Below are 14,194 nucleotides of genomic sequence, written 5' to 3' on the forward strand. Positions count from 1 at the left end.
ATGAATGAAATTTTTCTACTTCGACCCCCTCCTCCTTTTCTCTCTAGGATTAAAAAAAATTCGGGTTGTCAAGGCTAAGATTTGATTATCTTCGACTCTTTATATATTTTTAATTTACTCATTATTGTGGTGTTATTCATCATTTTAAGTGTAATATGTTAGTTACCTTATGCATGTTGGGACAATTTGTTATTGTCGAGTATATCAACTCTAAAACAACTAATCATGTTGCTTATCATATCGACAAATCAACTAGGCTTAGACCCTATTCTTTTGAGTTTCTAGGCAAGTAGAGCAGAACCCAAACATAATTTGCTAATGAAGGATAAAATATATACTAATCTATTAAAAGGTTCATAAAAAGGGTTTACATGTCATGTTTACATGCCATGTGCCTTTTTATTATGCCACATCACCTATTCAACCTTTTGGAGGATAAAGAAATTCGAACACCCAACTTCTTATAACAAGGATTTAACCATCTAAGTTAATTATCAACTATGTTATAAACACAAGTAATATTAAAAGTAGCAATTCAGTGCAACGCCCGAGCTACACACTAGTGAATCTGATTAAATTCAGTTGAAACTTTGAGAAGGCAAAAATGAGCCAAAGCAGTACAATTTATTTAGCTCATAAACGGGCTTAGTTATGAGCAATTCATTTCTGTATCATCATTGAACAATGAGCAAGCTTGTTAATAAACATGGCTGATTATAAGAAACTGCCAAATCTCTCAAATCACGAATCACTCGTTCACTTATCTATTATTATCATGAACAAATGAAAGCTTGTTAATAATACTAAACAATCAAACATGGCTAGTTTTAAGAAGCTCTCAAATCTTTTCTAATAAGTAAACGTAATGGACTTGCTCACAATACTGGGCTTACAATCCCATATCCATTTTATTTTAAAATATAAATCTAACCACTTAAAATGGGCCATTTATTGGGCTAATGACATTCTAAAAGGCCTAGTAGATAACTTGGTCCATTGGCCAACGTACTCTACATCAAGCACAGTAATGCACAACAACAATTACTACGTATATGCTTTGTAAAATGTAAACAAGATTGCTTCTACACTTTGTTTAAAATATTTATTGCAAAAAGAATGACAAAATTGACAATCAAACACCGAATCCATAAGCAAAAGCAAACAAAAGAGAGCATGAAATTCGGCCAAATAATGAGAGGAGAGAGAATTGTTATTATAGAAATGTAAAAGAAAGAAATTGTGATGAAACAGTAGCTACTACAACAAACGTAACTCCAAAGAGTAACACATGGTTCACGCAGTTCATTTCCCAACACTCTTCACCTCTTTCACGTGTCATCTCCTCCTTTTGCATGGCGTTTCTCCCTCTTTTCTTTCTCTCTCTTCCTTCTCATTAAACCTCTAGCTATATGTCAAACTCTTTTTAATTTCATTACCTAATTTTCTTACATCTTTTTTTACAAGTATGGCAAGTATGAGTTCTGCCTTGAGAATTCTTGCACTTTTAGCATGTTTCTCTCTTCAATTGACATGGCTTTCTCAAGCTAAAAACAGGTGGGAGTCCAACATCCGCTTGCCTACTGATCATATGAAGCCTCAAGAACCGGCCGCTGCCGGTTCCAAAGACGACGGTGAGGTTGGTACTACTTGGGCTCTCCTTGTTGCCGGTTCTCAAGGCTTTGGTAATTATAGACACCAGGTATGTATATATTTTAATTTCCGTTTACAACCAAGATTTTTTTTTTTTTGTTCATTTGTTTGTACTTTGTTTTATCGTGCACAGGGTACAACCAGTTGTATAAAGAAAATTGAATTGTTCTGCACTAAAATTTTTATTTCATTTTTTTTGGTTGTACAATTAGAGGGTTTTATTTAATTATTCTTTGTTTGTTGCAGGCAGATATTTGTCATGCATATCAGATATTAAAAAGAGGAGGATTAAAAGATGAGAATATAGTGGTGTTTATGTATGATGATATTGCTGATAATCCACTCAATCCCAGGAAAGGTGTAATTATCAATCATCCTAATGCCAAGGATGTCTATGCTGGTGTTCCTAAGGTAATTTAACCTTACCAATTTCATTTTTCAGATTATAGTTTTGCGAGATTTCGTATAATTTTAATCTTGTGCACTAATTTAATTATTTCCTCATAAATAACTTTCAAGTCATCAATTCAACAATGCATGCAAACTCTAAAATAGTTTTAAATCAGTTTACAAATCCAAGTATAAAAGTCCCACATCGGAAAATTATTAGAAGATTAAGCAGTTAATATATCTCTATTAGAACAACACTAATTGCTGAGCTTGGTAACGTGAGCTTGTAACCCAAGTGGGAGCATTAAGGTGATGGAACACGTTCTAGGCCTTCTGGGTCGGGTCAAGGGTTGGCAGTATGTTGGCTCGCCCTATCCAAGTTGGGAGTTGGTCCATGTGGCTTGGGCGAAGGCCTGAATCTCATGGACCCTAAAGTGGAGGGTACCGCGTGAGGCTGGTTTCACAGAGCAACGAAAACCTCCCGCTCCTGTCAGTGGAAGGATAACGGGCTTGCGCCTCCCTGGCCCATTAGTACTCAGCTGGCTCAGATCTTAATTTGGACCATCACCTTTTTTTTAATTTTTTTGGAAAAGTAGCTAAGGCAGGGTAATGTATCTATGTGGGCTGTCTGATGTGAGTATCATAATCAGAGCATTACCAGAAAGTTAGTTGTCTTGGAGCAATTCAACTTACTATATACATGTTCATTTTAAATTAGCTTTTATGGTTAGGTAATTACTAACTAGGATGTTGATCTCATTCATTGCATTTGTGGTCGTGTGTTATGGTTCAATGAAAGTCCTTGCATATCATCAGTTGTATTTCTCGGACTCTTCATTTCAATATTAGTATTCTTAGGACTGGATTGAGTATGGACATTTGTAAACCAAAAACACTATATAACAATAGATGAGTCCGAGGCAGGGTCACAGCGTTTATATGGGCTGTCTGATGTGGATATTTGAGTTCAAGTAACATAGCTCATCGACTTGTTTGATGCTTAAGGTGTGACTTTTATTTAGCACAGGATTATACCGGGGAGCATGTCACAGCGGAGAACATGTTTGCAGTGCTTCTTGGGAACAAGAAAGCTGTAAAAGGTGGCAGTGGAAAGGTCATTGATAGCAAACCGAATGACAGGATCTTTATATACTACTCTGATCATGGAGGTCCTGGTGTGTTGGGTTAGTGCCTCTATATTTTTCTACATTGTATTCATAGATTGTCCTAAGACTTGAGGTCTCAGTTTCAAGTACACGCAGCAGAACATTGTGGTCTTGTACTGATGACATTGGTTTGCTGCTTTCATATTGAATCAATTGATTGCCTGTAATTCTATGATATATGCAGTCAAGGCTTTTAATCTGACCTAAGCTTTTGGTGAGTTTGCTTGCAGGTATGCCTAATATGCCATTCCTGTATGGCAAGGACTTCGTAGAGGTTTTAAAGAAGAAATATGCATCAAAAAGCTACAAGGAAATGGTAAGTGGGTGTCGATTTATAATTAGTACATAATTTAAATTTTGTATACTAAAAGCTGTACACTAATCTTTTCCTGTACACAGGTAATATACATTGAAGCTTGCGAAAGTGGTAGTGTTTTTGAGGGCTTGATGCCTGAAGATCTGAACATATATGTTACAACAGCTTCAAATGCTGAAGAGAGTAGCTGGGGAACTTACTGTCCTGGTATGGACCCTGCACCACCTCCAGAGTTCATGACGTGCTTGGGCGATTTATATAGTATTGCCTGGATGGAAGACAGGTGATTTTCCTGTCAATTCGGCTGATAAATTTCTAATCCATTGCTTGGTTAACAAATCTTACAATCTGTAGATTCAGTGTTAATCATTATAAGCATATTTCTATCTATATATAAATTCTTATAAATCTACAAAAACTGAAAGTAGAATAAATTTTGGTCTGCAGTGAGACACACAATTTGAAGAAAGAAACGATTGCTCAACAAATTAAGAAGGTAAGGCTAATATGAGCTCAGTGAATCAGAGGAGCAAAGTTCCGTCACATGAGTGAACTGGTTATTCTTGTTGATATTGGATGAATGTTTACTTGATGAGTTTGATCTGGCGCAGGTAAAGGACAGAACATCAAATTTCAACACCTACACTGCAGGATCCCATGTCATGGAGTACGGAAATAAAAGCATTAAACCAGAGAAACTCTATCTATACCAAGGCTTTGATCCAGCAACTGCAAACCTTCCTGCTAACAAAGTGCCTCGTGATATTGAGTTGGGTGTTGTCAATCAACGAGATGCAGACATTCTTTTCCTTTGGGAAAAGGTAACTTGAGCCCAATTCTCCTTCATTTTTGATGACTGTTTATAGCTTATGTTTACTCTTGATTGTATAACCACTTTAAGTACCTTTGTTGGATACTTGACCCATGCGTATACTCAATGCCGCAGTAGTATAGCATATGTTTACTTGGTACTTTTTTCTTGAATAAGTCTGCTATCCTTGAGCCTTAAATATGTATTGATGGTGCAATCGTTAACCTATCCCTCTTGGGAAATTTTTAGTAATTGATTTCATAAGAAATAAACTTTTTTTTTTTTTCTTAATTTTTGACACTTCATTTTAGATCAAAAGATGCTAAACTTACATAAATTGGTCAATTCTGAATCTTGGACCTGTATCTATGCCTGTCAGTACTCAATAATCGCCAACTTTGGGTAAGGGTTGCATAGTTCAAAGATAGCAGGTTTTAGTCTGTAATTCTATTGTGCATCTCTTGCAGTATGAAAGATCAAAGGAGGAACCTGAGGAGAAGCATAAGATTCTTAAAGAGATAACTGAGACTATGAATCACAGAAGTCACCTTGACAGCAGCATTGAGTTGATTGGAAAACTTTTATTTGGCCTAAACAATGGTCCTTCAGTCCTACGCGCAAAGCCAAGCCGTGGAATGCCGCTTGTGGATGATTGGGATTGCTTGAAATCAATGGTAATTAATAAAATTTGTATTCTTAGTTGATTGCATAGTAACAGGACATGTAACTAAATTTCTGTTATTTTGAACTTAACTGTCAAGACTTTTATATCTTCAGGTTCGGGTGTTTGAGAAAGAATGTGGGACCTTAACTCAATACGGGATGAAACATATGCGGGCCTTTGCAAACATCTGCAACAAGGATATTCCGCGATCAGTAATGCAAGAAGCTTGTGTTGCTGCTTGCAGTGGGCACAACTCTGGCCAGTGGCATCCATCATTCCATGGTTATAGTGCTTAACGTGTCCTACTGGCTTTTCAGTTGTTATACAATGCTACATATTACTGTATCATATGTGTGAATGTGTTGTTAGACGGTTAGACTAGACCAAAACACGGTGATATACTACTGTCCAGAAAGTGACTACTCTGTAGTGTGTTATGTGGTCAATTGCCCAGCTTACGTGCTTAATCAGTGTATTTGTTCATAAAAAATTTGCATAATTGGCACTTTCATGGGGTATGGACTATGCCCTCTATGGTCCCTTGGGACCCTTACCAAGACGTGAGGTCGAATTCTACCTCTTGGTTTTCCCCACGTAGATTGGATTGGGATGTTTTCAAGAGCACGAGTTCAATAATGTAGGTTATACATACTCATGCTTGAGATATATTTAGGGATGTTTCTAGATTTTACGTTTAGTTTTGCAGATATGTTCTCTTATGTAGGGTATGGTTCCCTACAACATTAATCACCCCTAATCCTAGCCCTTATTTTGGGGATGTTTTCTTATGCTGGAGATATAAACCACTGTTTGCATAATTTACTTAATCACCCGTAATCCTAGCCCTTATTTTCGTGTTATTCTCACTATAATTTTACAATAGCTTCAGGATTAAAACAACACATCTATACAATGTAACAACTTTTTCTAGACATTTTAATTTTTTTTTTTTTTTTTTTTTTGACAAACTAGACATTTTAATTAAATAAGGTCATTCCGAGTATTGTTGTAATGTTACTTAAACATATGGTATTCATCATGTGTGACAGGGACCACCGTTAATAACACGTGTTCAATGTAAGAAATATTAGTTCAATTTCGGTTTGATTATAACAAGTCGTCGAAAGTGCTGGTGAAGTGCTATTCTCCTGAAGAAATATATAGAAGGATACTGGTAAAGTACGGAGTAGTTAAACAACAATGAAAATCATGTCGAGGATTATTATTAAATGTGCATGTTATTTGCACATTGACTAAGGTTACATACACTAAAGATTTTGATTCTTCGTGAAATACATAAACTATAACAATTTCACAACTTCGATAAAAAATTATTTGCTAATATACATGTGGACCTGAACCCAAGATTTGATATTCGATTTGTAATGTGAGGAAAGTGGACTTTGTGATTTTATAATCGATTTGGGTTCAGCTAATGGCGAGCAACTAACGAACATTTGCAACCCAAAAAAAAAAAAAGTTATCTGTTGTGTGATAATGGAGGGAAATCAAGCTCATGCTAACTGCCAAAGCCAAACTGAAGCTGTGGTCGTTGGAGATACTGTTCCCCTATTATTGTTTACAAGTTATGAGTCGTAGACTCTAGGGTCTTGTTCGGCAACAACTTTTTAAAATTTTCTACTCCATAGCTTATTAGGATTTTGTCAAATTCTAAACTAGGATTTGGTAAGATGGTGGTTTTCGGTGTCTTTGCAATAACACTATAACAAAAACTTTTAATGATTTATAACTTCCATGATCATTCCAAAAAACAAAAACAAAAAGATAACTTTCATAAAAAGTGGACAACTAACAAAAATTACTTTTTTGGAACAAGCTTGTAAAACATCATCTTACATATCAGCAATCAGGGGAATTTGCAAGCTACAAATTGCTTCTTGATTTGTTAGATCTAGTTTGAAAAATTACTCTAATAAGGAAACTACTCCGTATTACTGAGTATTTTTTTGGTGTTTAAACTACTTCGTACTTTATAACTTCATCAGATTTTTTTTTTTAAAAATGACAAACTAAGAATATACTCCGATATTTTTTTTATAAAAGTTGGTGTTATATATCTAAATTATACTTATTTTTTGTCATATATTTTATTCATTTAAAGATATTAAATTAAATGTGATTGGTTTTGAGCTTGTAACCTCTTATAATAGAGAAGTTTGAGGGTGACACATCCTAATTTAGTGGAAGCAAATTTCACGGAATTGAACATTATATTAATATGAGGGTCACTTAGCCTTTCTCCTATGTTCTTCCGTTGGTTTCATATGCATGAGAAAGAGTCATTAATAATTGAAAGTATTAATAAGAAGGTTCTATGTTCACACGACTCTATTTTACAAAGCAAGATTGAAAATTGATCCATACGCCCTAAGGGCTATATATAGCATTTTCCTTAAATAATTTAAAAAACTTTTTATTCTATGAAAAAAAATAAATTATAATTGATAATGGTGAAAAAATGTACACCAATCCAACCCAAAAAATTCTCACCACAAGCTCTTTTCACCAAGAAACAAACACAAAACTTTGATTTTCAAAGATTTTTGCTCTCAAGCGCATCCAAGAGCAATCTTACCCCACAACTTGCTATTATGAGGCTATGAGCTTGCTTATTGATTAATCGTGATTGTCTAATTGTCTAGCTCAATAAGGGAATACAATATAAAAACGACAATTAACTTCAAATAATTCCAAGCAAATAATGTCAAATTACCTTTAAATTTTTTAGCAAAATAAGTAAAATAATCCAAATTAGAAATTGCTTCAAACCATACAAATAATAGTCCCAGTTTGTGCAAAAAGTCTAAATATTACGTTTGTACAATGAACATGCAATATGCTCCTAAGATTATTGTTCAAGATTTCATTATTAGAGTACTCGTAATATACAAAATTAAATTCATGATTTTATAGTTAGAGCAATTACTTCTAATTGATGTTATAATCCTCATTATATATCTAATATCGGAATTAAAACAAATCAATTCTTATAAGGAAAAAGAAAAAACACATTTAAAAAGAAATTATCATCATTATCACAGATTCATCTCATTTGTACAATTCTATAGGATTCTCTACTATATCAAACACTAGGCCTAACGCCTAATCCAACAATCAACACAAAATAAGGAAAAAAAAAAAAATGAGATAGAAATACCTAATGTAACTAAACACTCCAATATTCACCACCAATTTTTTGATTTATAGAGAGGCACTTTACATCAAGATTCATTTCCCACCAAAACCTACTTATAATATATCTACCATCATATTATCAGCTTACTCACAAACAAATCATAGACACGTGACGCCGAGAATATGACTCGGACCCTGAATCCGAGGCCGGCATTTGCCTTTCCCGGCGGCGATCCTCATTTGAACTTTCTCGAACTCCGAAATCGGACAAGGAATGGTGATCTGACCAGGATGATCAAACCCATAAACATTCTCAGCTTCTTCCAACAACTTCCCAAACAAAGGATGGTTCAAAAACAGAACAGGAACCACAACTCGTCGCAAATGACCTTCAGGCTCCTCCACGTGTACAGCCAAGTGACCCTTTGGAACATGAACCGGTTTTGAGTCGATTAATGAGTCATGACCAACTCGGACATAACCACGAGATGTTACTGAGTTGATCAAACCTCGTTGAATCTTTCTTCCCCATTTACATAATCTGGAAATTGTTTTACTCCTGCTTTGTAGATTTTCACCTTCTAATCTCTCGTATTTGCTTGAATATGATCTTTTTCGGGTTACCCATTTAAAAACCCGGATTAATTTTCTGCCCAGTTTGAACCCTCTGTTTCTCCCTCTAATCATCATTATGGCTTAATTAGTTAATAATCTAAGGTAACTTAGGATTAATTGGGGTGAAATTAGTGAAATTGGATGGTTTTTTGAAATGGGTTTTTGAGAAAGGAGTCAAAAAAAAGAAAAATGATGTCTTTTGAATAAAGTCTGTTTTTTTGGAGTTAAATGGTCTGAAACAGAGGAGAGAGAAAGGAAAAGGAATGAAAGAGCTGGAAGTTGATTATGCAGATTAGAGGTTGGAGATATATATGAGAAATAATTGGAAAAATTAAAGGGTATTTTTATTTTTAAATAATTATTTTTGGGGAAATACAAAAAGTCAGCTGATTAATTTGTTGTAATGATGCTTCGTGGGTGTAACGATTAAAGTCTAAGCTCTGTTTAATGTGTATTACTCATATTTAATACGGAGTATTAATGTATTAGAGTAATAAATGTTGGGGAAATTAACAATTGTTTTAATCAGAAATTGTTTGGTTTTTATGGTAATATAAATTTTTGTTAATTATGTAGAAGATTTGTTTGTTTAGTGGGTACGTATTAGTAGGAAGGAAATTTCGGTGGAAAGCGACAAATAAAGCAATAAATAAATATATATAAAATATCGTATACAATATATGTGCCCCCTGCCTAACGTTGGGTGTACTTTGTACAGTAAATAATATGGACAATTTAGTACTTAAATATAATTAGCTACATAATGATACTTGTACTAAGGGCCTGTTCTCTTACGTTGAAATTCAGTTCAGTTCAGTTCAGCTGAGTTCAGTTCAGTTCAGCTCAATTCAGTTCAGTTCAGTTCAGTTCAGCTCCTAATTTCCTTCTCTTATAAAATATTCATTTCAGTTCAGTTCAGTTCAGTTCAGCTGAGTTCAGTCAATGAGAACAGGCCCTAAGATATTAACTACCAATCAAACGGTTTTATGGATTCTTGTACATATATGTTGGTGCTTTGAAGTAGTTAATGTTCATGTAACTCTTTTCTTAAAATTGAGAGTACAATGCGGAGTTACAAATATGGTTATAGAATGACGTTCATGAATATCATGATGAATTGCCAATGAGTTTGAAACTATAAAGCATTTCTCAATGTACGGGGTAAAGTACAATTGTATATTCATATATGCGTCCTTGCTTATAGCAACAATTGACATCCAATATATGCTTGAATTGTGCATGTAAGTTGTATACAAGCTAGGCAGAGTTAATATATACCTCCAAAATTGTTTAGCTGGATATAACCACAAGTGTACCAGCGAACTTGTAATTTGAGTGATGTACAATCTTGTATAAACCATGCAATCAAATAATTAATCATGTTGAAAGAATCTTTTTGCTAGGATTTTATGCACCGAATATGCATGACATGATTGGCATCTATCACAGAAGTTGGATCCACTAGAAAAAGTGGACTAAGTACATACTAATTGTTATACTAATAAGCAATAAAACAGAAATAACTTATCTCTTGATGCGTGAACCAAACTGACAATAGCCGCGTCGTGGAGAACCACTGACCTAAAAGACGATTCCGCGCTACCTCCCGGTGCAGTAGACAATTGCGGTCGCCCTCCAGGATAAGCACGGCGCCGGAGTTTATGTGCACTCACAAACCCGACTGGAACTCAGAATACTTGCCCAGAAAACAGAACAGAAAGAACATGTGTTTAGATAAGTTTAGAGAAGAGAGAAGACTGATTGTGTTGTGTATTTTGGCTAAGAAAACCACCGAATATTTATAGGGTGAAGAGGAAAAACGGAAAGCATGAAAGGTGGGAAGAATCTGGCCAAGAAAATGACCAGATTAATCTAGTCAGTCAACAAACGAGGCAAGAAACAAGGGAGTGAATTAATCAGCTAAAATCAAGGGATTAATGGCTGATTAATTCCCACAACAGTCAGAAAATCCCAACAGTCAAAAAACGGATACTTGGGAATATTCTGTTAACAAGAAAAAGGAAATAAAATTTCTCCAAAAAGATAACAAAGACCCACGCCCGCGCACCCCAAGTCCCGAGGCCCGAGGCCCGACCCGGCTCGGCGCGCGCGCGTGTGTGTGTGTGGAGTAACACACACCTCCAACTCACTCAACTGAGTAGTGCTAAAGCACTACATTATAAAAACAAGGAAAAACCTTCCTCCCCAATCAATGTGGGACTTTTCCCCTTCCATTTATTTCTCTCTCTCTTTCTCTCTTATTTTTCCCAACACTCTTGTTTTATATCAAGAACTTCCAACACTAATCCCTCTATCATAATTCATAGGAGTAGTTTGCGATGATTCACAATTAGCTAAGACAAGTAACAAATTATCTTATGGTTAAACAGCCTTGGCCCATAAACCAATATCATTATACTAATTATAACCATTTCCGCCCCCAAATGTATTAGGTTAGTTATATATTCAACAATAATAGTATGAAGACATGATAAATGATAAGGTACGGTGTGCTCTTTATTCTGTGATATCAATAATTAATAACTCTAGATAATAATTAGTTTCCTTAAGTTGTGATGCTTATTATCAAGGAAGAATAATGCAATGTAATGGCATTAAGCATTACAATGATTTAAATTAAACCTTATAAATACATCAAGATTATTACTCTTCTTACCCTCAATGGATTAAGATTTTACTATCAAGTGAATATAAACTCAATCACAATGTAAACACAATCACATTCAATTATATGATTCATTGATTCATATATCTCTTATCATCTTATTTAGTACAACTCATGCTATGTTGTAACAATAACACCATGTTATAATGTTATATGGTAATAGACAATTAATGTACTACAGAGCAATATATTATTTTTCCTACATAATACACTAGCTACATGTACCATCAAATTTTGTTAAGCAATTTCACGTAACAAAATCAACTAATTTTGTGTTGGAAAAAACTACTTCACCTACCAAAATTTCAAGTTGCATGCCTTACATCATACTTCGTAACAAATAATACCAGACCTACAGTTAGAACAGATTACGAAAACCTAGTTTTCTTGTTTGTTTATGGCATTGAAGTTCAAAAGAGATCTACTCATTATAAATCTCATAATCTCCAAGTACTATTTGGACAATAATTAAAAATTTGCTTTCTTTGTTTTTGTCTTTTAACTATTGTTTACAGCTATTAAGTACTATATATGAGTGTGATTAGTTATATAATTAACATAACTAATTGAGCTTTATAATGCACGTAAGGGTCAAGAAAGATGATTATGGAATACGTAGTAGATTATTACTTACCAAGGAAATTTGTCATTTATTCATTGTACGACCCTTTGATGTAGGTTTGGGTCAGAGATAGCTAATCTCCTTTCCCAATTAAGATTTTGAATTAAATTTGTTGGAGCAAAAGGACAAACACATTTTTTTTTTTTTTTTTGACGGGAAAAGGACAAACACATTGAAAACCTTACTTTATCAAATTGAGATTTTTGATAGATAAAAAATATTAATGTAACTCTAAAGTCTAGAACAAAAATAACATGTAGCAATACGAATTAATATTAAACGGGACTATAAGGACAATAATACAACTATTATATACAAGTATATAATCTTTAGCTTTTTCGAGTAGTGAATAGCATAACATGATATTTATGTATTTTTCATTTAAATATATGGAAAAAAAATCATGAATATTTGTATCTATATACTACATATCTAATAATCATAATTGGAATGAATGAAAAGTACTTAAACTGCTTAGAATTATATAAATATCAATGCAATTTGCATATATAAAAATGCACATCGATCACTGCAATAGCTAATATATAAATTCTTAAGTTGTGTACTTAAATATTAATTTTGGAAAGAACTTACTCCAAGAATAGTAGTGGTATTATAATCATACTTTGAAAAGTATATTTGAATGGAGATGAAAGTAAGGTGCGCAAAAGACAAAAAATCATAGTAAAAGTATTTACACGATGGAGCATTAAACTAAAAGCTATATTCCGTACTTAGTCTTACTAAAATAAAGAGTGTGTTATTATTATTAATTAAATAATTGATTAATTAAGTGTAAATCAAGTTGAACAGAGAAAGGCCCAAACCTAAAAAAAATGTTAATTGGTTGGAAAACTAGCTGGATTAAACCGACTAATAGTGAAATGTACAAGAGTTAAACGCAGGAATTTTGAACTCTTGGAGTACACACGTACATTCCGTACAAATATAGGAAACCAAGACAATAAATAAACACAAGTGTTGCTTTCTTTGGTTGTGATATACGGAAGTCTACACTTAGAAAGGGAAATTATTTGACTACATAATACGTAATAATAATATAATATATAAAAAATACTTGTATAAGTGTATTAGATTATGCTTTTATGGGTGGGGTGGCCTCTACATATTTATTTTTATAACGTTGACATGATAAAATGTCATAATTTTCCAAAAGAATATATACACGGAGTGAACAATATGCAATCTAATAATAGCACCAATGGAATATTATATTAGTAGAAAAGTTTAAGAAAATTGAGGTATCTTACTAATAAGAATTTGGATGAAAAACACTCCAATTAAGAATATATAGGTTTATGATTTGTGGTCTTGTAAATCTTTCTACTCATAGTATAATACTCATTTTATTTCGCGAAAGTATAGATACACATACTAAGGAAAATAAATTGATTAATGTGAGTCGGTACATCTAATTACTTCATGACGAGAAATATTAAATATAATAAGAAGTTCTAAATAAGTGGTAATTTAATAATGCGTAGTATTTCTGTAAGAGAAAAGGAAATAAAGTAAAATTAAGAAGAATTAAAGTAAAAAGAACTTCATGCATGAAATGAAAGTAATATATAATATGTCATTGTATAAGTTTATTTCACTAATAATTTCAATCAGTACTTATATGGATCATGGTGGATTATATGTAATTATGTACTTTGTAATATGGAATGTTACTTTTTTTTTTTTTTTTTTAATAGCTTTTTACCTCTATAAAGAAAAGAGACATTATTTTGGAAGAAAACTTCATAGAAGGCGCAATAAGTTCGTACATGAATGTTTTATTTTAAGAACTTTCTATTCCTAGTATGTTTGATATCCTACTACTCCTATCCACTCAAAAAAAGGAAATGAATAAATTCAGGACTTTCAGGTCAACATTATCCTAGTTTTGGTACATTAAATCAACCTTCAAATTTGTTACTGATTATTTTCAAACCCCATAAAACAAATTATGGACTAGTTGACAAAATTTGAGACCAATAACACCAAACTTTAACACGTGCACGCACGAGTGAGCAAGAAAACACGATCTTAAATCATGTCCCTCAAACTTTTGTTCATGTGCACACGAGTGGGTAGTATACTTTATAATATATT

General features: G+C 33.4%; 1 protein-coding gene and 1 pseudogene across 1 annotated transcript; one reads left to right on the top strand and one right to left on the bottom strand.

Moving 5' to 3' along the window:
• The first annotated feature begins 1,436 nt into the window (after window positions 1-1,436).
• LOC145569488 (vacuolar-processing enzyme-like) lies at window positions 1,437-5,464 on the top strand. Its single transcript, XM_081628829.1, has 9 exons — window positions 1,437-1,699; window positions 1,897-2,061; window positions 3,068-3,224; window positions 3,437-3,522; window positions 3,606-3,805; window positions 3,970-4,018; window positions 4,134-4,343; window positions 4,801-5,007; window positions 5,111-5,464. Exons 1-9 carry the CDS (start codon window positions 1,466-1,468, stop codon window positions 5,291-5,293), a joined length of 1,491 nt encoding a protein of 496 aa, XP_081484955.1. The 5' UTR covers window positions 1,437-1,465; the 3' UTR covers window positions 5,294-5,464.
• A 2,575-nt stretch (window positions 5,465-8,039) lies between these two features.
• LOC145569489 (auxin-responsive protein SAUR36 pseudogene) lies at window positions 8,040-9,032 on the bottom strand (annotated as a pseudogene).
• Window positions 9,033-14,194: the final 5,162 nt, after the last annotated feature.

Source organism: Chenopodium album, chromosome 11, assembly GCF_948465745.1.
Source record: "Chenopodium album chromosome 11, dcCheAlbu1.1, whole genome shotgun sequence".
Classification (NCBI taxonomy): domain Eukaryota; kingdom Viridiplantae; phylum Streptophyta; class Magnoliopsida; order Caryophyllales; family Amaranthaceae; genus Chenopodium; species Chenopodium album.